Genomic DNA, 22,772 nt, shown 5'->3' with positions numbered 1-22,772 from the left:
CTGACCTTAGGTCTCATTTGTTCATCTTTTTCCTATTTCGATAATTGTGACATTAGACTATTCATTTGGGATTGTTCTTCCTTCCTTAAATATGCCTGGATTGGTATACACTTTCCTCTTAAGACTGTTTTCGCTGCGTCCCACAGCATTTGGGGCTTTGTGTTGTTGTTGTCATTTGCTTCCATATATTGCTGGATCTCCATTTTGATTTGGTCATTGATCCATTGATTATTTAGGAGCATGTTGTTAAGCCTCCATGTGTTTGTGAGCCTTTTAGCTTTCTTTGTACAATTTATTTCTAGTTTTATACCTTTGTGGTCTGAAAAGTTGTTTGGTAGGATTTCAGTCTTTTGGAATTTACTGAGGCTCTTTTTGTGGCCTAGTATGTGGTCTATTCTGGAGAATGTTCCATGTGCACTTGAGAAGAATGTGTATCCTGTTGCTTTTGGATGTAGAGTTCTGTAGATGTCTGTTAGGTCCATCTGTTCTAGTGTGTTGTTCAGTTCCTCTGTGTCCTTACTTATTTTCTGTCTGGTGGATCTGTCCTTTGGAGTGAGTGGTGTGTTAAAGTCTCCCAAAATGAATGCATTGCATTCTGTTTCCTCCTTAATTCTGATAGTATTTGTTTCAAATATGTTGGTGCTCCTGTACTGGGTGCATATATGTTTATAATGGTTATATCCTCTTGTTGGACTGAGCCCTTTATTATTATGTAATGTCCTTCTGTGTCTCTTGTTACTTTCTTTGTTTTGAAGTCTATTTTGTCTGATACTAGTATTGCAACACCTGCTCTTTTCTCTCTGTTGTTTGCATGAAATATCTTTCTCCAACCCTTGACTTTTAGTCTGTACATGTCTTTGGGTTTGAGGTGAGTCTCTTGTAAGCAGCATATAGATGGGTCTTGCTTTTTTATCCATTCTACTACTCTGTGTCTTTTGGTTGGTGCATTCAGTCCATTTACATTTAGGGTGATTATTGAAAGATATGTATTTATTGCCATTGCAGGCTTTAGATTTGTGGTTACCAAAGGTTCAAGGTTAGCTTGTTTACTACCTTACTGTCTGACCTCTCTCGCTTATTGAGCTGTTATAAACACAGTCTGATGATTATTTCTTTCCCTTCTTTTTCCTCCTCCTCCATTCTTCATATGTTGGGTGTTTTGTTCTGTGCTCTTTTTAGGAGTGGTCCCATCTAGAGCAGTCCCTCTAAGATACCCTGTAGAGGTGGTTTGTGGGAGGCAAATTCCCTCAACGTTTGCTTGTCTGGGAATTGTTTCATCCCTCCTTCATATTTAAATAATTGTGCTGGATACAGTATCCTTGGTTCAAGGCCCTTCTGTTTCATTGCATTAAATATATCATGCCATTCTCTTCTGGCCTGTAAGGTTTCTGTTGAGAAGTCTGATCATAGCCTGATGGGTTTTCCTTTGTAGGTGACCTTTTTTTTCTCTCTGGCTGCCTTTAATACTCTGTCCTTGTCCTTGATCTTTGCCATTTTAATTATTATGTGTCTTGGTGTTGTCCTCTTTGGATCCCGTCTCTCGGGAGTTCTGTGTGCCTCCGTAGTCTGAGCAACAGTTTTTCCTCCCCCAATTTGGGGAAGTTCTCAGCAATTATTTCTTCAAAGACACTTTCTTTCCCTTTATCTCTCTCTTCTTCCTCTGGTACCCCTATAATGCGGATATTGTTCCTTTTGGACTGGTCACAATGTTCTCTTTATATAGTTTCATTCCTGGAGATCCTTTTATTTCTCTCTGTATCAGCTTCTGTGCGTTCCTCTTCTCTGGTTTCTATTCCATCAATGGCCCCTTACATCTTATCCATTCTGCTTAGAAATCCTTCCAGAGTTTGTTTCACTTCTGTAATCTCCCTCCGGACTTCATCCCTTAGCTCTTGCAGATTTCTCTGCAGCTCTGTCAGCATGTTTATGATTTTTATTTTGAATTCTTTTTCAGGGAGACTGGTTAGGTCTGCCTCTGCAGATCTTTTCTCAGGTGTTGTTTGAAGTATCTTGGTCTGGACCAAATTTTTTTGCCTTTTCATGGTGATAGCAGTGGCTGTAGGCAGGTTGCGGGTGTGTTAGCTGGGGAGAAGAAAGTCCTTTCCTGCTTGCTGGATGCCTTGCCCTTCTCCCCTGCCTGTGACAGTTACCCGCACTCCTGGAGCAGCCACCGGCTTAGTACCCTAAGCTGCTGTTGGCGGGGTGTCCGTCAGAGCAGCGTGGAGCCCTGCAGGGAGTGGCAGGCATGCCAGGTGCACTCCTCCGTGCTAGCAGCGACCCTGCCGGGGAGCTGTGTGACAGCAACGGCCTTTGGGTCTGGCCCGGGCGGATGTGCGTTGGGCTGGGATTCCGGTTGGCTGCTGGGAGCACACCTGCTCCCTCTAACTCCTCTACAGGTGCGCGCGGTGCTCTTCCGTGCAGGCTTCTACCAGGCTCCTCTGGCTTTACTGCCGCCGGTGTGCGCAAGCCGCGCCCGGGCTGTTCGGTCGCACCGCTGCAGGCTAGCACAAACCTCTCCTGGTCTCCTCTGGTGCCGTTGGTGCACAGATCTGCTCTCAGTCCCTTCTGGTGCTGCCATCCCCGGCACGCACTGCCACTCTCCCGCTACTGGGCCGGTGTGTCGGGGCCTGCACCAGTTGTAGGAACAACTGGCAGGCTGCTTAGTGCCATGAGGGGCTTCAGAGCTGCACTGCCTCCCCGGGGTTTAGGGTGCCTAAGTTTCCCCAAGATTCCCAGCTGCTGGCTATGTGTGCCGTGACAACTTCGTCCAGCCATGGGGTCCCTGTCTCTTTAAGACTTGCAGAAAGCACTCGCTTTTCTTTGGTCTCAGGGGCGCCGGTTGCGGGGACCTGCCCACAGGTTTTGCTTTTCTGTTTCTCTAATATCCAGCACCCCATGCACCTTGTGTCTGCATTCTGGGTGCGGATTTCTAGAGCTGGTTGTTTAACAGTCCAGGGCTTTCACTCCCTCCCTGTTACGACTCCTTTCTTCCCACCAGGTTTTGGGGTGGGGGAGCGTTCGGGTCCCGCCTGGCCACGGCTTCTATCTTATCCCCTTCGTGTGATGCTGAGTTCTCGCAGATGTAGATGTATCCTGGGTGTTGTACTGCATTCACTGGTGTCTCTTTTAGAAATAGTTGTATTTATTGTATTTTCATAAATATATATGTTTTGGGGAGGAGATTTCCTCTGAACTACTCACGCCGCCATCTTCCTGTGATCCTCTGGGTTATTCTTATCTGGATCAAATTCTTCTGCCTTTTCATGGCGATAGAGGTAGTCCTGGGCTGTTGGCGCGTCTGTCAGCTGGGAGAACAAAGTCCCTTCTTGCTTGCTGCTCACCTTCCTCTCCTGTGATAACGGCAACCCCTAATGGCTTGTGCCGGGCAGCTGCACGCTGACAGGGCCTCTGAGTCTGGCCTGGGCGGCTATAGAGGAGGCTCTGGCATTTGCTGTGGGTGTGGCTGCTCTCAGGCTGCTATCCTGCTATGGCGGGGCTGCACCGGAGGGGGAATGGTTGGGAGGCTGTTTATCATTGTGAGGGTCCTCAGAGCTGCGCTGCCGCCCAGTGGGTTAGGGCGCCTGGAGTTCCGCGGGATTCCCAGCTGCTGGGCTGAGTGTGCTGGGACACTTCCATCCAGCAATGAGACTCCTGTCCCTTTAAGACTTTCGAAAAGTACTCGCTTTTCTTTTGTCCCAGGGGCGCTGGCTGCGGGGACCCGCTCACAGGTTTTACCGTTCCATTTCCCTAGTATCCAGCACCCCACGCATGCACTGTGTGTCTGCGCTCCTGGTTCAGATGACTAGGGCTGGGTATTTAGCAGTCCTTGGCTCCTTCTCCCTCCCAACTACGAGTCCTCTCCTCCCGCCGGGAAGCTGGGGTGGGGGGCGCACTCGGGTCTTGCCAGGCCGCGTCTTGTATCTTCCCCCCTTTGTGAGGCACTGGGTTCTCGCAGATGTGGATGTAGCCTGGCTGTTGTGCTGTTTCTTCTGGTCTCTCTTTTAGGAATAGTTGTATTTGTTGTATTTTCAAAAATATATATATATGGTTTTGGGAGGAGATTTCCGTTGCTCTACTCACGCCGCCATCTTGGCTCCGTCCCCGAATTTACTGTTATTTTTATGCACACACAAAAATAAATTGGCCTACAAATAAGGATCATTTGTTTCTAATGCTTGTATTGAATAAATTAGCATATTCTTGCAGTCTGCATAACTCTTCTCTGTTTCTGCTGAGACCAAGCATACTGCTCTTTCTGGGCAGTACTGCATACTGTTGACTAAGATTTCTTTTCTTTCCCCTCCATTCATACAGACTTTTTTTAAACAACCATGCTGTTTCACCTTTGTCTATCTTCAGTTTTAAATACACCTTCATTGAAGCTCTTCCAAAGTTGTATATAAGAGTAATTTTCACTATTTAATAGAAATTTTCACTTTCCTAAAGAGAATGTGATGTATTTTCAGCTTATAGAGTCCTTGTTCCCTAGCCAAGCTATATGTAGGTGAGCCATAAAACTTTGTTGATGTAGACTCTTGATTATTATTTTAAGAGTATGAGAATTTTCAGGATTATCTAAAAGTCTACATCAACAGTTTTTCCAGTATTTTCTTAGTTTCTAATCCTACCAGATGCTGATGCTTGGTCTTCCTTCCAGTGGCAGAGTGATTGAGAGGCAGTGTGGGTGTGATTGACAGGTAAAAATTTACAGGTAAAATGGGAAGGACTGTGCTTCGCACTCAGTTTGGAAAGTTTATTGCCTTGGTGGTTATATGAACAAAATCAGGCAAGTGTTAAGCATATCACTACAATGGTGTTCTTCATTTTATGTGGAAAATTATTTTATGAGTCCCTTTCCCTTTGGTAACTGTTAGTCCATTCTTGGGTTCTGTGAGTCTGCGTTCCTTCAGTTTTTGCTTTGTTCTTAGGCTCCACAGATGAGTGAAATCATTTGGTACTTGTCTTTCTCTGCCTGGCTTATTTCACTGAGCATAATACCCTCTAGCTCCATCCATGTTGTTGCAAATGGTAGGATTTGTTTTCTTCTTATGGCTGAATAATATTCCATTGTGTATGTACCGCATCTTCTGTCTTTTTGAAACTGGGATCCTGCATTCTTAGGGTAAATTCCCAGGAGTGGAATTCCTGGGTCAAATGGTATTTCTATTTTGAGTTTTTTGAGGAACCTCCATACTACTTTCTACAATGGTTGAACTAGCTTACATTCCCACCAGCAGTGTAGGAGGGTTCCCGTTTCTCTGCATCCTCACCAGCAATTGTTGTTCCTATTCTTTTTATGTTGGCCATCTTAACTGGCGTGAGGTGATATCTCATTGTGGTTTTAATTTGCATTTCCCTGATAATTATTCATGTAAAACATCTTTTCATGTGCCTGTGTTGGCCATCTGAATTTCTTCTTTAGAGAAGTGTCTGTTCATATCCTCCGCCTATCTCTTGTCTTTTTGATGATGGCAATTCTAACTAATGTAATGGGATGACTCGTGGTTTTGATTTGCATGCATTTCCCTGGTGATCACTGATGTTGAACATCTTTTCATATACCTCTTGGCTAGCTGTATGTCTTCTTTGGAAAAATGCCCATTTTTTAATTGTATCCTTTTTTTTGCTATTGAGTTATATGAGTTCTTTTTGTATTTTGGATATTAACTACTTACCAAATATATGATTTGCAAGTATTTTCCCAATCATAGGTTGCCTTTTCATTTTGTTGATGGTTTCCTTTGCTGTTCAGTTGCTTTTTAGTGTGATGTAGTCCTGCTTGTTCACTTTTCTTCAGTTACTTTTAGTATGAGACTTTTTTCCTTAGGCCACTTGCTTCAGGTGATGAACATACTTTTAATCTTCATTTCAAAATTCATTCGTATATTCTCAGCAATTGTATGTTTTTGGAAATTTTAATCAAGTCAGTAATAACCCTTTATTTACCCATTCTTAATTTGCATAACAGGGTAAAGTCCTTTACAAAGTAAGATGGAAAGGATACACATCAGATGATGATACCTGGGAGCCTGAGGTTCATCTTGAGGACTGTAAAGAAGTTCTTCTTGATTTTAGGAAGAAAGTCGTGGATAACAAAGCTAAACAAGTCAAGAAAGATGTTCAGGTATGTTTTATTTCATACTTCTTTCTTTTTTTAGTAGGGTAAATTTTACTGATAAGGAATTTTATACATAATAAAATACACTGTTCCAATTGTAAATCCTATGTACACAGTTGAATGCTTCCATTAATTTTTACCAAACTCTTCTCTTCTGTAGCCAGTCTTTGATTGCAGCTGACACACAAGTATAGTGTGGGCATGTTGGTTAGTTAGTAGGAGAGAATAAAATGAAAGTTGGGGTGGAGAAGACATGTTGAAACTTTACTTGTTCGTCCATGATGTGAACATCTTGTTTTTGTATACCTGAGGAATATTTTTTTGCTATTCTCATTGCTACAGATGCAATGCAGACTTCTATATTTAACATACATAATTAACACATTTATTATGTCTGATTTTTCTGCTAATTAAAATAATTCTTAGATCACTTGATAAAGATAGAAATTTTAATCCATTTCAGATTATTCACAGGTCTGATTATCCAGGTCTTTTTTCTTTTCTGTTCCCACTTCAATTTTTAGCTACTTTAATGCCTTTTAGTAGCTCTTCCTGATGATAAGGAAGGGTAAAGAGATTAAAGGAACTCAGTTGGATTAGTTAAACTTTTATCATCAACAGTTTGGAAAAATTAATTTGGTGGTGGTCTAGAGTGGAGTATAATGTTAAAACTAATGCACTAATTTGGTTTAAGGGATTTGTCCATTGTTTATCCTTGATTCTCTGTAATTGCATTGGCTTTATTTATGAATCTTGTAAGAATTCCCCATTTACTTTTCCATGTAAATTTCATGTATAGCTCCTGTTTATAAGTTGAACCAGTTCTTACTGAGTTTCTTGCTATTACCTTTAGAGTTTTCTTTTTCATTAGCAATAATCTTTTTTTTAGGATACTGGCAAAGATTCTTGAACTTAGAACTATATAGTGAAAATTTATTATAAGAAACAGATTCTTGCTTATGGAAATCTTGATTTTAAGGATTGAATTTTCTCTCCCTACAATTTGAGTTGCAACCAAATTTTAAAAAGTATCTAGTATTTTTTTAAGGAACCAAACAATATTAGAACACAGTTCTGACTATGTGTAGTGGTTGTTAATAATAATAATAGTAATAACAAAGACAGCTTGTATTTTCTGAGCACTTAGACTGTGTATGTACCAAACACTGAGTCAGCATTTTATATGGATTAAGATAAGAAATTGAGGCTAGTAGCTAAGTTAAGAAACTAGGCCTGGTTTACCAGTTAGTAATGATAGAGTCAGGCAGCTGCACTCTTAACCCCCATGCTTGGTGGCCTTTTGGTTTGAGCTGTAGCTTGAAATTTTGTTACAGGCGGGAATTACCAGTTTTTTAATTTTATGCAATAGTGACAGGGTCTTTAATAAGTACGGTTTTTAAATTACTAAGCAAAATGTTTAATACTTTGAAGTTTTTTGTAAAGGAAACCCTTTACAAAAATGCATTCAGATTAATGTAGAGACTCTCCCCAAATTCTTTGCCATAATTCCATTTCACTTTTCCAAAATAGGTGCCTATTCTCTACTTCCCTATTTCTTTCCCTAAAAACATTAAGACAAACACTAATATACCTGTTTTACTAAGTAATTGGTTCACATTCATACTCTCAAATTTTAGATTCTTTAATTGAAGTCTTCCTAAAGTGTATTTCTCACTTTCCTGCCTTGTTAGTAAGACAATTTCACTGAAACTTCTCCCAACAAGTCATGTCTTTCAGAATACTGGTTTTATTGCCCATTTCACTTTACCAGGTCTCTGGTTAAACCTAACTTGAAGCTTTCTATCTTGATTTAGAATTACTGATGATGGTCAGAATGAGAATGATTCCTTATACACTGGTGTGTTTGAGGCTTATTCTCAGAAATCCTTGTCCTAACTTTAGGAAGATATTTCACTACTTGAAAGTGTCTTTTTAGAAAAAACTTAGAAGCTATCCTTACTTTTTTAAAATAATTGAGCATTTGAGCACACAACATTTTGAATCTCTGTAAGACTTTTTCTGTAAGTCAATTTCCTGTGTCATGAGGTCTGTCTCATGAATCCTCTCATTTATGAGGTGTTCCAGTCTATGACTCTTTGGCCTAATTGCTGAAGTAGTGTCAGTGAATTTGGCAAAAATACAACTGGTCACTGACCTTTTTCCCATAGTTTTGCTATTCACAAGCTTTTGTGATTCATTTACTGCAGATATAATAATAGTCAGTAGGAGAAAACTGCTTTATCTCTTTATTTGTCTGTGTGCTGTGCTGCCAATGAAAATAGTTACATTTCCCATCCACCAATATTTTTGTCTTATGGAGAAGTTTTATCACAGCCTGTACCTGTAAGGATATTTGATTTGTCACTTTTTCTACTTCTGTCTGGGAGCATTTCTTGCTTAGGACTCGGTAAGCATCACGGAAGTTAGAAATGATTTCTAAAATAACCAAAAGGATGGTTGTTAAATGTTATTAGAAAATATACATGGTAAATAGTATTTGTTCATTACCTTACCATCGTTAAGAGTTTTAATAGCTGTCTTTTTGCTGACCATTAGGTATTTCAAAGTTAAAAAAGAAAGTTGAGATGCAGTGCAACAGTCATGTATAATATGGCCAGCCCTTCATTTTTAGTGGACTGAAAATCTACAAATAAGGCAGCCAGGTCTGCCTCGAGCTCTGAAGACACAGATGACACAGATGAACTTCACTGTTACATCAGCATTTTACTGCTGCCTTTGTGGGTTTTGTGGGTGGTTTCATTCTGTTTTGTTTTCAGTAAACATAGAGGGTCTTGTATGTCAGTATTTGTTTAACATATGTTGGTGCTCCTGTGTTGGGTGCATATATATTTATAATGTTATGTCCCCTTGTTGGACTGACCCCTTTATTATTATGTAATGTCCTTTGTCTCTTGTTACTTTCTTTGTTTTTAAGTCTATTTTGTCTGATACAAGTACTGTAACCTGCTTTTTTCTCCCTATTGTTTGCATGAAATATCTTTTTTTTCCATCCCTTGACTTTTAGTCTGTGTATGTCTTTGGGTTTGAAGTGAGTCTTCTTGTAGGCAGCATATAGATGGGTCTTGCTTTTTTATTCTATCAGTGACTCTGGGTCTTTTGATTGGTGCATTCAGCCATTTACATTTAGGGTGATTATCGATAGGTATGTACTTATTGCCATTGCAGGCTTTAGATTCGTGGTTACCAAAAACTCTGCCTTTGTTTTTAAATGATTTTTTATCATATATATTGTTGGCAGCGAACAGTTTTTTTTAAAATTATGAAACAATAACCTGTGTATCTCATAATAAGAGATAACTTTGCTTTTAGTGTTTGTGTGGAGGTAGCTTTTTTTAGGGATAACTTTTTTTTTTTGAGAGGGCATCTCTCATATTTATTGATCATATGGTTGTTAACAACAATAAAATTCTGTATAGGGACTCAATGCACAATCAGTAATCAACCCTAAGTCTAATTTTCAACAGTCTCCAATCTTCTGAAGCATAACGGACAACTTCTTACATGGTGAACAAATTCTTACATAGTGAGTAAGTTCTTACATGGTGAACAGTGCAAGGGCAGTCGTATCACAGAAACTTTCGGTTTTGCTCACGCATCATGAACTATAAACAATCAGGTCAAATATGATTATTCGTTTGATTTTTTTTTTTTTTTTTTTTTTTTTAGATAATTATTTTTTATTGAAGGGTAGTTGACACACAGTATTACATTACATTAGTTTCAGGTGTACAACACAGTGATTCAACATTTATATACATGATAATTCTAAGTACCAGCTATCACCATACCAAGTTGTTACAATATTTTGACTATATTCCTTATGCTATACATTACATCCCGGTTGCTTATCTATTTTACAATTGGAAGTGTGTACTTTTTCTTGGTTGTTGTTGTTAGGGCATCTCTCATATTTATTGATCAAATGGTTGTTAACAACAATAAAATTCTGTATAGGGGAGTCAATGCTCAATGCACAATCATTAATCCACCCCAAGCCTAATTTTCGTCAGTCTCCAATCTTCTGAAGCATAACGAACAAGTTCTTACATGGAGAACAAATTCTTACATAGTGAATAAGTTACATGGTGAACAGTACAAGGGCAGTCATCACAGAAACTTTTGGTTTTGCTCATGCATTATGAACTATAAACAGTCAGTTCAAATATGAATACACATTTGATTTTTATACTTGATTTATATGTGGATACCACATTTCTCTCTTTATTATTTTTAATAAGATGCTGAAGTGGTAGGTAGATACAACATAAAGGTAGAAAACATAGTTTAGTGTTGTAAGAGAGCAAATGTAGATGATCAGGTGTGTGCCTGTAGACTATGTGTTAATCCAAGCTAGACAAGGGCAATAAAACATCCACATATGCAGAAGATTTCTCTCAGAACAGGGGGGGTGAGGTTCTAAGCCTCACCTCTGTTGATCCCCAATTTCTCACCTGATGACCCCCCTGCGACTGTGCCTGTCTTAGGTTGTTCCTCCCTTGAGGAATCTTACCCGTCTCTGGCTAACCAGTCATCTTCCGGGGCCATACAGGGAAATGTTAAGTTGGTAAGTGAGAGAGAAGCCTTTCGTTTGATTTTTATACTTGATTTATATGTGAATCCCACATTTCTCCCTTATTATTATTATTTTGTTTTAATAAAATGCTTAAGTGGTAGGTAGGTGCAAGATAAAGGTAGGAAGCATAGTTTAGTGCTGTAAGAGGGCAAATGTAGATGATCAGGTGTGTACCTATAGACCAAGTATTAATCCAAGCTAGACAAGGGCAACAAAACATCCACGGATGCAGAAGATTTCTCTCAAAACAGGGGGGGTGAGGTTCTAAGCCTCACCTCTGTTGATCCCCAATTTCTCACCTGATGGCCCCCCTGCGACTGTGCCTGTCTTAGGTTGTTCCTTAGGGATAACTTTTTGAAATATTTGTTTAGTTTGTTAAAGTGTGGCTATAAAATAATATATATATATACTCTTTTAATGTAAAAGGAATTAGTATTTGCACACCCAGATACACATTATTTGTAAGCATGTACATTTTGTGAAGTAAACATTTATTCTAATAGTGCCATGCCCAAAAAGGTTTTAAATTTTTTCTTCTAAATTGTCTTCATAAGTACTTTTAAGGTCATGCAAGAAAGTAGTTTCTAGTGACACCTCCTTTTTTGCTCAAAATAGTACTCACATTATGATAAGAGTTCTGACAGTGCAAGAGTACACTTCCAGTAGTGCTTTGAGCAGTGGCTGCACTGCTGAAAAGGTCTTGTTCCCAAAGGTGACATTGGGGTTTGTGTATGTTATATGTTTCACAAATGCAGCACCATTTCTTTGTCATCACAAATTGCATACAGTGTTACTGAACAGCATGAAGATCATGTATGTAAATAGAGTAGGTGGTTATATCTTGATTTGCTTGAGTCAGCCCCAGTTTATGCCTTTTGACTGGCTCTAATTATTAATAGATCCCCATTTGATTTTTAGAGTTGTCCTGATTTGGATAATAAATGTTTATTTTACCTCTGAGACTATTAAAATGAATAAGACAACAGATAGCTAGGGTACTAAAAGTACTCTGACTTGTGGTATGTGTGATTATAATTCTTTGTTGTGATTACTTTATAGTTATCTTTAAAATTATCACTGACTCCTTTCTGTCATTTAATGCTTCTTGTCTGGTGGCAAATAATAAACTGTTCATCAGATGGTATCTAATTTTTATATCCTAAGTTCGTTGTATCTGCCAAGTATTCCAGGGCTGGATCACCCAGATAAAACTAACGTACCTATTCATTTAAAACACAGCTAAGTAATTATTTCATAGTATTTTGATGCCTAAAGTCCAACTTCTATATTTTAATCTATTCGTATCAACCTGTTTTATATTAAAAACCTACATGTTGTAACTGCCTTGGGGGATAGGATAGTCTAATGACAAAGAAAAAGCTTTTCTTCAAAGTTATTTGCTAAGGAGCCAGCATTAGAGCTCTTCCCAGATGACTAAGAATTAGAAAGACTCAGAGCTTCCAGGTGACCCTCCCACCCTGTGTAGTGACAGCTGTGGCAGCCATCAAATGGGGCAGGGAGCATTGCTGGGTGACAGACAAAGCAAAGGCAATAAACAAGGTGCAGGAAGGGTGTGTGAGTGAGAAGACAACACACTAGTTGGTTTAGAGACTCACTTTTACAGTGTGATGAGTGGAAACCCCCATGGAGGATCTTTTTTGTTTATACAATTAGAATTTTCAGCATTTGGAATTGTTTTAAGTTGTTTTACCTGAAAAAAATGGAAAGCTCCAGCTTCTTGTTTACTAATTATTTCATGTTCTTTCATTCAGAAACTCCAGTTTTAGTGTGACAGTCACTAGGCATACAAAGAAGAATTAAATGTATCCCCATCTTCAAAGAACTCACAGTACAGTGAAGGGCAGGCTGAGGCAGACAGGAAACTAAAATGCAGAGTGAGAAACATTGTCAGGTGGCTGTTTGCAGTGGAAAAATCAAGCAGGAAGGAGTGACTAGCTTCCTAACATAAGCATAAAAGTTCTGTTACAAAGGATTCATCATTTCACCTAAGCCCAGAAGATGAGGAATTCAGGGGATCTTAGGAGGGGAGGCAGATGCGAAGAGAGTCATGCAAAAGCACAGGGCATTTGGGAACAGTGAGCGGTGTTACGGAGCTCCCTGGGGAGAAGCATGGGAGTGATGGTGGGGAGGAATCTGCATGCAGCTGAGTTGAAACATAACCATCCAGGCAGTAGAGAGACCTGCAGAAGTTTTGAGGGAAATTATGGTCAGATTTATTTTTTAGAAAGATGATGTTTAAAGACTTTTATTAAGGAAAGTTCAAAGATACGGCAATAGAGAGAGGCAGTATGACGAGACTAGGATTCATCACCCAGTTATCAATTATTACTGATACATGACCGTTCTTTTTCTTCCAAATGTTCCCTCCTGATTTTTATTTGCTGGACTATTTTAAAGGAAACCCTATGTCACATCACTTCACCCTAAAATGCTTTAGTAGATAAAGCAATTGCTGGAACATCACCATACTGTTATCATTCCAAAATAAAAAGTTTACACTTAGTTCTTAGTATCTTCTAACAGTATGTTTGGTTTTCCCAGTTGTCTCAAAAAAAACCAAAACAACCAAAACATGTCTTTTTGGTGATATGATTGAAATGGGATTTGAAAGAGGTCTTTTTCAAACTGTATGTCACATTGTATATCATTGATAATCTCAAAAATCTCTCTTAATCTGTAACAGTTTCTTATCCTGACCTCCCCTTTTCCCCTTGTTGTTTATTTGATGAAGAAACCAGGTCTTTTCTTCTAGAGAATTTCCCATATTCTATATTTGGCTCAGTGCATGGTTGTCTTTTAACATGTACTTTTATCCCCCATATTCCTATAAACTGATAGCTAGATACAGAAGCATGAGTATATTCAGGTGTTTTGTTTTGTTTTGTCTTTTGCAGGAATAGTCCATAAGTGCTGGTGTGCCTCCCTGTTGCAGCACAGAGAAAGCATGTTGTGTTGAGTTGACTCACTTAAAATGAGGTTGATATGATCATTGAGATTGGGTGTTTTCAGTCTGATCCATAACTGGAAAGCTTAACATTTCATGTTTGGGTTTTAAGAGTTATTGATGATCATTGCCTAGAACTATTATTTCATTAGATGTTGGAAAATAGTGATTTTCTAATTCTGTCATTCCTTCTGTGTATTTCCGGCAAGAGAGGGTTCCTGGCCCAAGGCAAGTTACCTGTGCATTTGATGAAATCAAAGAAAGGCAAGGGCAAGAAGGTGGAAATTGCGGGATTTGTTCTCCCTGGCAGTAGGTCTCAGTCTCTCCTCAGTCTCTGCTGTCCAAGCTCCCTGCTCCCACACTTAGGCTTATCTCCAGGAGCACCAGGGGTGCACTCCCACCTGCTCTAGCCCTAGGAGGCACTCTGTGGGAGGGTCTCTGGTGACTGGCCAGATGCCTGACCAGTTATGTATCAGGAACTGAGAGGGGAGACCTCCCCTGGGCCAGTACTCCCATGACTGACCAGTGGCTCTGTTGAGGGTAAACGTAAATGTGCAGACAGGCTCTTATCATACACAGTGGGCACTGTTAAGGCCAGGGGGAATCCTGATCCAAAAGTTCCATTTTCCCCACACTTCTGCCTTTATTAGCAGGAAGGTGATTCTTGAGACACTGTGGTCATGATTCTGAAATGGGGAGAGACTGCTGGCGGGAAGAGGTTAAGAGCTGGATTAAGGTCAAATAGAGTGGGGAATTGATTCCACATCCTGCAGGATGTAGTGGCAAGGAAAGTGGTGTCACAGATAATTAAGACGACTGGTGTGGGAACCTATGTAAATGGTGGTGTTACTTAGGAAACAAGTCCAGTTTTAAACACATCAGATTTTAGTTACTTACTTGTCATTGTTGGGGAGGAAGAAATTCCCTCTACCCCTTGAGGTTCTTCGAACTGGTTTAAGAATCACATTGACATGAGACAAATTAACAGGAGAAAAAAAACAGTTAAATTACATAGATGCCGTAGGCAAGGATTCCAAAGACAGGGAGAACGAGATACATCATCCTGAACCAAGAGAAGTGGAGAGGGGTCTGAGACTTGAAAAGAAATGGAAGCGATTTCACATTTCAAGAATATGAAAGAGTAAATGTTCAGTAAACAAACGTTTATGGGGCCACATGGAAACAGTGGGGCACAGAGAGGAATTTTTTTTTTTGGTATCATTAATCTACAAATACATGAGCAACGTTATGGTTACTAGACTCCCCCCCCCCCCCCCCCCCGTCATCAAGCCCCTCCTCCCCCACATACCCCATTGTAGTCGCTGTCCATCAGGTAGTAAGGTGCTATAGAATCACTACTTGTCTTCTGTGTTGCACAGCCCTCCTGTGCCCCGCCCCCTCAGAGAGGAGTTTTAACAGATGACTAAACCACATCCCTCCCTTTCTATCACACCCACTTTACACTTTGATGTAGCTAAGAAGATAGCTCTTTTCCTGGAGCAGGTCCTCTAAGATTCTTTTTGTGCATGTGGGGTGGGGGTGGGAGAGGTCAGTTTCTCTGGCTTTTGGGCCTTGTTTTCAACTTTGAACTAATTCATGTCACAGTGACACATCTGGGGGCAGCCTGCCCTTGGCCCCTGCATCATCCAAGTGAAGATGTCCAGTCTTCTTTTGGAAATCTGGGTCTGAGATGAAAAGATTGGGCCAGAGATTGAAGTGACTGGGGAATTGGAGGCATATGCAGGATAGTGGTTCTTACTACTATGTTCCAAGTAAAAATTATAAGTGTTTTGAAAAAATTTAGAGTTTTATGATTCTAGTTTAAAGTTTTTTTGAAGTAATACTCTTATGGATTGAAGTCAGTCTTGGTCCTTGTCCCTGTTGCAACAAAGAATGGAAAGGCAGAGACGCAGTAGCCAAGCAGAATGAAAGTATTATTTGAATACATTCGAAGATGGGAGCGGGCCAGAGTCAAGGCAAAGGCCCCGGGACTTTTAGGGGAAGGTTTGTCTCCACCTAGCTGGGACACTTCCTTAGAGTGAGAGGGTGAGGTCATTTAATTGACAGCTCTAGTTCTACACCCATTCCTCTTGGTGTGCATGTCTTTTTCCAGATTGCACACAGAAAAATCCATGGGGGTGCAGGCAAAACCGCAATTTTAATGAGATTATGAGGGGATGTGGTTCAGTGGTTCTTAGTTTTGGTCCCTTGCCCCTGCGTTGGGACCGGACCCGTTTGGAACAGGTCAGGCCTGGTCTGAATAGGCAAGAAGTCACCTCCCTGAAAAGCCTTTGTGTCTTCCTGTGGGACTCCCTACCTGGGCTGAGTTTGGGCAGTTCTGGTTTTTTTTTAACATCTTTCCTTTCCCCAGCTGTTCATGTCTGTCTTTCTACTTTACATTCCTAACAGTATTAGTCATATGCCTAGCAAGATTAAATTTATTCTTCCTATTTTTCCCCCTCCTTTTCCCTTTTACCAGTGTAGAAAATTTAAGTAAAAACAGGCTATTCAGGAGGTCAGCACACCAGTCTTTAGCAAAATGATTTTCAAGAGGATGGAAATCATTAAGATTGAGGGAAAGTGGGGCAAGTAGGAGTCATTAAGTGCTCTTCTGCAGGCCTTCCTTGAGGCAAAGGGGTGACTTTAGGGTCGGGAGATGACAGCCCCAGCCCTGGAGCAAGCTGCAGACTTTCCTTGCATTCCTCCACTCGGACTTCCTAGCAACAGAGAGGCTGTCCTGCATCATCACACTCAGGACATTTAAATTCATCAGTGTGACATTTCAGTGGTGGACATCAGCAGTCCTGCCATCTAATAAGCAGCTGCTACTATTAAACTAGCACCATTCATCTGGACTTTGCTAGTTTGTCCTAGAATGCCCTTCACTGCTGTCTGTCCTGCAGTGCATTTAGTGCTGTGTCTTTCCAGTTTTCTTCGTCTGAAACAGTGCACAGCCTTTTGCCAACCCTTTTATTGTCTTTCGGGATATGGACCCTTTTCTAGGAGGTCAGGCCAGTTAGTTGTGATAGAGCCTGGACAGGAGTACCACCTTTTTGAATAAGCCCACCCACCATCTCAAAGAGACCTAGGTTTCATCTTACCTGGGCTACAAGCATCCCCCAGAGGACACGTCAGCAAGCCACAAGCCCACCTTTACCCTAAACCCGCCCCTCAAAAAGCCCGCCAGAAACCTGGCCATATAAAGCCTCTTAGCCTGTAGGAGACATCTTATTTGTCTTGCTGGCCAGAGCAGGGGTCCCTCTCAGTTTTAGCAATAAACCTGCCTGGACTGTGGAGTTTGCTTCCCCTCTTTTCTTTCCAAGTTGTTTCGTTGAAAGTTTTCTTCAAATTTGAATTAGGTGAATGCTGATTAATGTCAAATCACAAGCTATGTTTTTTAGTTTTAATTAGAATTACATGATTTGTTTCCTCCTGATCAGATTCAGTGTAAATACTCTGGCAGATGTATTATATAGGTAATGTACATTACATCCGGAGATACATGATGGCTCCCTTACCGCTCCGTTAAATTATAATTAGATGCTAAAGTGAAGCCCGTTATTTTTTCTCCCTTTTCAAAGAAAGAAACTCTTTCCCTTTTAAAATAAGTAATCTGATAATAAATAATCCAGTAAGTACTCATTGAGACTGAGAAGCTCTTGTTCCCCAACAACCTCTCAACCCTATGATTTTAAAATACTTTGATGACTCTTGCTTTAATTATTATTGCTGTGGTGATTGCAGAATACTGGTTTTTCTAACTGTTCAATATTTTTCAGTTTGTATAGTATAAAGAGCAGCTCCTTCCCCCTTAAATTTTTTTAGTATCATACACACTTTAATCTTTTTATTCAACGTGTTCAATCCTTACTGTTGTTATTCCTGTTAATGCTAAAACAGTTCCAAATTTGTCTAGGAGGAGCCTTTTCAGGACACCTGTGTCCTTTTGATGTCTCACTCTCTGTTTTGCTCACATAATTGCCTTATGGCAACAGGTGTTCCAGCGTGACTATATACTTTCCTGCTCCACCCTGGCATCAACCATTTCTCCAGGGAATCCCAGTTGTTTTTACAGGGGAGTAGGATTTAGAAACCAAGATTACTTACTGCTAGGGGGCATTATTATATCTAGGCCCTTAAAGTGGACAGAAGTAAAGGAAAAAGTATGCTTGTTTTAAATCATAAACTCATTAATTTCAGTCCATCGCCTCAAGGTCTTTCTGCCATTTTCACTGGCCCTGACTCCTACATCCTTTTCCAACATGAGAACTCTGGGTTCCATTAACATTGCATGTGCTCATAGCCTACCATAATTAGAAATAAGTTTAGATTTGCTACACCCTCTCTACTGTGAGATTCTTAGTTTATTTGCAATTCTTTTGTCCTTACAGGATACTCACTAAGGATGTTTAGTGTTCCAACAGTTACTTGGATTATTTTTTTTCCTCTCTGTGGTTTTGTTACCAATTTAAAAAACAGATTCATTTGTTTAATTAGCACCAGTTTTCTCCCTGCCTTCCCTCCCCCTCCATATCTAATTTGAAGTTGTCTTTTTACTACTAGTTTATAATTCTAAGAGTCATGCAGAATATTATGCTTAGAATAATATAATTCTAAGGAGTCATGCAGAATCAACACTCCCTCCCCATTATTTTGATAGGTGCACTGAATATTATCAGAGCATTTAGTTACTACATACCATACTATCATAACCATTATTCAGTCTTAATTCTGAAAGCACATGTCTATTTAATGCTTTCTACCTGTCCATCCTTTGATGTCTGTCCAGTCATTTTTGGTTAGCTGAAGCTATTCTCTAGTCCAGTGGTGGACTCCAGGCCAGAAGCCTCAGTTACCTCATCTGGGAAGGTGTTAGAAATGCAGTTTCAGGTCAGGGGTGCACCCGGTTGGGTGGGGACTAGCTATCGGTGTTTTGGTAAGCCCTCCAGTATACTCATGCACACTAAGGTTTTAGAACCAAGTCTGTAGTAGAAAGGACTTTTGAGAACGATATTCCAGAGCTCTTTTATTTCATAACAGTTTCAAGCCTTTGTACTTGAAAGCCAGTTTGACTGGATATAAATTCCTTGGCTCACATTTTTTTCTTGAATATCTTAACATCTTATTCTATTGTCATCTGGCATAAAATACTGCTTTTGATGAGTAATCTGAGTTTCTTTCTCTTTTAAGTGGCTTGGTCTTTCTGACTGATGCCTCTAAAATTTTTGTATATTTTCCCTCTTGTACTGTGGGCATGTCTTTCTGGCATGCTTTTGTTGTTTTCAGGATAGTTTAGATATTCATAAGAAATATCTTTCTATGAAATTTTAAAAGGCAGGAGAGGAGAACAAGATAATCTTTTTAGCTTTATGACTCCTGAGCAGCCTCCTTTATTATTTTTATAAGAGGTTAAAAAACATGGTCCTAGACTTAGGGGATTTTTTTTCTGGCTCTGGCTTCAGTCTGCACACACGAACACTTCTTTCTGAATCTTCTCTTTGTTTCTGTTTTCCCTTTTCTACCTGATTTGGAATCTGATCTCAGCAGTTCCTGCGCTTTGTGGGGCTTCATCATTGGAAGTCCTGGAGCAGGGAACATGGGCTAGTTCCTGTGGAGAGTTCAGAAAGTCATGCCAGCATCGTCACATTCCTACCATCTCACTGACCTCAGTGGCATTTACTTCTTAGGCACTGGAGGGAAAACTTTAAAGCACACCTTTATTTTCCCTCTCTTTGTCCCCGCCCAAGTCATTTAGAAGAGAATTTTGGGTAAATGAGAACTTAAAATAATTGGCATAGTGGTTTTGTGTTTATACAGATACTTTATTCTTAAGTTTGTTTTTTTTTATAAGAAAGTAGTATTTTCCATAGGAACTGTTTCAAATTATGTAACATCAAATCAATTGGGAAGTAAGATTTGTGCAGTCTTGTTCATTCTACATATATAACTGAAACATAACAGCACATTTAAATGTTGTAGGATCCAAAGTCTTAAAAAAAAACCTGGGTGTTTGGATTGGGAACTACTTTGTTGAGAACCAAGAAAGTCTGTACAAATTACTTCCTTCGTGTTTTTGGACATTTTGAAGTTCAAATCATGCAACCCACTTCATGAGCCTGTTGCTGTTCACTTCTGCTTGGTTTGGGACCCCCAGCAGTGCTCACATTTTTCCCGTACCTCTGTTTATCTGCTTTCTTAAAGTGATGCTTATCATCACTACCAAGACCTATTTACTAAATCACAGGTATAAGTAATATTATACAACTTCAATTTAGGTAAGTAATTTTAAAGAGTTGAGAAACTGCTTTGGGGAAAGAAATATTTCCACAAGATTTCATTTGTACTACTTTTCAAAACCTTTTAAATTACTATGTTAATGTGTATTTAAATCTTTATATCTTATAGAGACTATCCTTAAATAATGACATATTTGAGACAAACTCTGATAGTGATCAGCAAAGTGAGACAAAAGAAGATGTGTCTCCAAAGAAGAAGAAGAAAAAATTAAGGCATAGGGACGGGAAAAGCCCAGGTGATCTGAAAAAGAAAAGAACAAAGACTGGGAAAGTAAAAGATAAATCCAAACCAGACCTGGAGATCTCCTCTGAAAGTTTAGTTTCTGATTTAAGGACAAAGAAAAGAATTTTGGAAACCAAAGAAGAATTAAAGGAACCCAAAAAGCCCAAAAAAGGTGATACAAAAGAAACAAAGCAATTAAACAAAGTTAAAAAGGGTGGAATAAGAGATTTAAAGACTAAAAGAAGAGAAGATTCCAAAGAAAACAGAAAAACTAAGAAGGAAAAATGTGTTGAATCTCAGTGGGAATCTGAGTCAAGTGTACTTAATGATTCTCCTTTCCAGGAAGATGACAGTGAAGACTTACAGTCTGACAACAGAGAAGAGAAACAAAAGATGAAAAGTGTCAAAGATAAAGCCGGGCAAGATGCAGGGCAGGATAGTATTTCTGACAAACAGTTAGATGGCGCTGTCAGCACTGATGAGGACGCTGATGTCAAAGCAAAGCGGAATAAAAGACTGCAGAAGACTGAGGAACTGAAGGGGAGCAAAAAGCTGGAAAACAAGCACCCTTTTCTAAAGAGGAAAAACAGACGTAAAAAGCGAAGACGTCAAGACAGAGGCAAAGACACTGAAGAGTCAGACAGGCCTACACCCGCTCCTGCCCTGACACTGAGGAGCACCAGGCCCCCTGAGGTGGCCGGGGAGGTGAGTGCTGGTGGGGGGACAGGCACAGCCCCTCGGTACCCAGAGCTCCATCACGCACGCGCGCTCCGGAGACGGGCCGTGAAGAGGAAATGGTGAGAGGAACTGTGAGAATACTTTTTCGATCAGTAGTAAGTTAATGTGTGGCCAGTAATTGGCACTTACAGATACTGAGGGCGATCCAGTTTTTGGACCTCCCCACCTTATCTCCTAGTCTTCAGTCTTGCTTTCTTTTAGACTAACTACAGTTGGAAAATTGAGGGCTCATTTGTGAACAATTCAGGACTTTTTTAGAGGTACTCAACATGACATGTAGAACTATGTAGTAAAGCTTATAGCTTCATCAGCTTATTTTATTAGCTTTTCTATCCTGCTTGATATTTTCCCCCTTTGTCTTAAGAATATATCACTTTTTAATTTAAATAATGGTATATAGATGACACTAACATTATAGATCTTTTAATCCTTACAAAAATGTATTTAATAGTTTATCCCATTATTATCAAAATTATCTTCATCTGGTTTTTCAAAATGGAAACATTTCACACATAGTGAAGGTATGCATATATGCAATATTTATCAAGGGCTATAAAAAAGGCGATTTTTTTTCCCCTCCATTACTCCCTGTTTTGTGGATTTATCTTAAAGATATCATTTAAAGGGGAGGGGAAAGTTATGTATACAAAGATATTTCTGGCCATGTTGTTATCGTCACTAAAATACCAGTCTAACTATGTAGCCATGAGAGAAATGGTTAAGAGAATGTTAAGTATCATCTTGGGTCTGTTACATATCCATTGAAATATTAGTCATGAGTTCAATGCAGTAAAAATAGAAAAGTTTACAAACTGTTAATGGTGAAGAAAACTATATATATATGTATATGAATAAAGTCATGTAAAAATTTCTGTGCAGTGTAAAGATAAATGAATTTTAAACAACAATATTACCCATGTAAAATACAAAGATCAGAAGGGAGAATGTGGAGATACAAATATAGCTATGTTTGGTTAATAGGACTATAGGTGAATATTTTTTGGAAGGAAACTGGTATTGGGTTTTGAATTTGATATTTTGTGTTACCGTGGTTGCAGGATAATAATCTCAATTGAGGAAGCAGTCAGTGTGAAAAAAGGTCAGTGTGGGTATCCTGTGCAGTAGGACGCAGACTGCGACCCTCATGACCTCGGGGCTATCACAGGACAGTGTCCGCTCTCTGTTCTTGCTCTGTGTCTTACATGTGTCTCTTTCAGGAGAAGGAGACTAAGAAAAATGAACCCAAAGAAAAATACCAGAAAAGGTATGATTTGGATAAGGAAGAGAGAGGCCAAAAAGAGCCAAAGGGATTAAAGAGTGAGTGTGCGTGCTGACATTTAACCGTTTAACATCCCTGTCGTTTATACACAGGAGCAAGTTTACTATGAGGACAATCTCTTTTTTAACATGTGGTGTCACAGAACTGCAAAATGTCATCACTGGGGAATTCAGAACCCTCTGCTAGCTTTGTTTAACCGTTCACCTTAGTTTATTACATAACAATATACACTTTTTCTGGAATTAATTTTTTTCTCTTCTGTTCACCTTGTTCTTTTGTCCTTTGGAGTATGATGATGGAGCACATTAGAAGCCCAGAGACAGGAAATTAGTTAAGGCAGAAAAGTGAATGTCTCTCCTTATAGTGGATGCAAATGAGACTAACACCTGTTTGGTATGTTCATTGTATTTAGCTCCATGTCCTTTGTATAAATATGATATTCAAGATACATTCTGTATCACATCAGCATGTACCATAACTGAGAATCCGTAACACACATCACTACTAGAACATGTACTTGATAAAAGCAGTCGCCATTACAGTGTTCCAAGCCCTAGTG

General features: G+C 39.6%; 1 protein-coding gene across 3 annotated transcripts in view; it reads left to right on the top strand.

Moving 5' to 3' along the window:
* The window catches only part of MPHOSPH8 (M-phase phosphoprotein 8), a 47,448-nt gene that overhangs the window by 7,806 nt on the left and 16,870 nt on the right, over positions 1-22,772 (top strand). For all 3 annotated transcript variants that reach the window (XR_008993233.1, XR_005029791.2, XM_036910184.2), the window contains exons 2-4: positions 5,969-6,124; positions 20,083-20,901; positions 22,152-22,251. Coding sequence is in view for 1 of the 3 variants with exons in the window: in XM_036910184.2 (XP_036766079.2) it covers positions 5,969-6,124; positions 20,083-20,901; positions 22,152-22,251 (1,075 nt within the window). In the remaining 2 variants the exon portion in view is untranslated. The remainder of the gene's footprint in view (positions 1-5,968; positions 6,125-20,082; positions 20,902-22,151; positions 22,252-22,772) is intronic.

Source organism: Manis pentadactyla, chromosome 2 (assembly GCF_030020395.1).
Source record: "Manis pentadactyla isolate mManPen7 chromosome 2, mManPen7.hap1, whole genome shotgun sequence".
Lineage (NCBI taxonomy): Eukaryota > Metazoa > Chordata > Mammalia > Pholidota > Manidae > Manis > Manis pentadactyla.
Note: the sequence above shows the minus strand (reverse complement) of the source record. Positions and strands in the feature narration are given on the sequence as shown.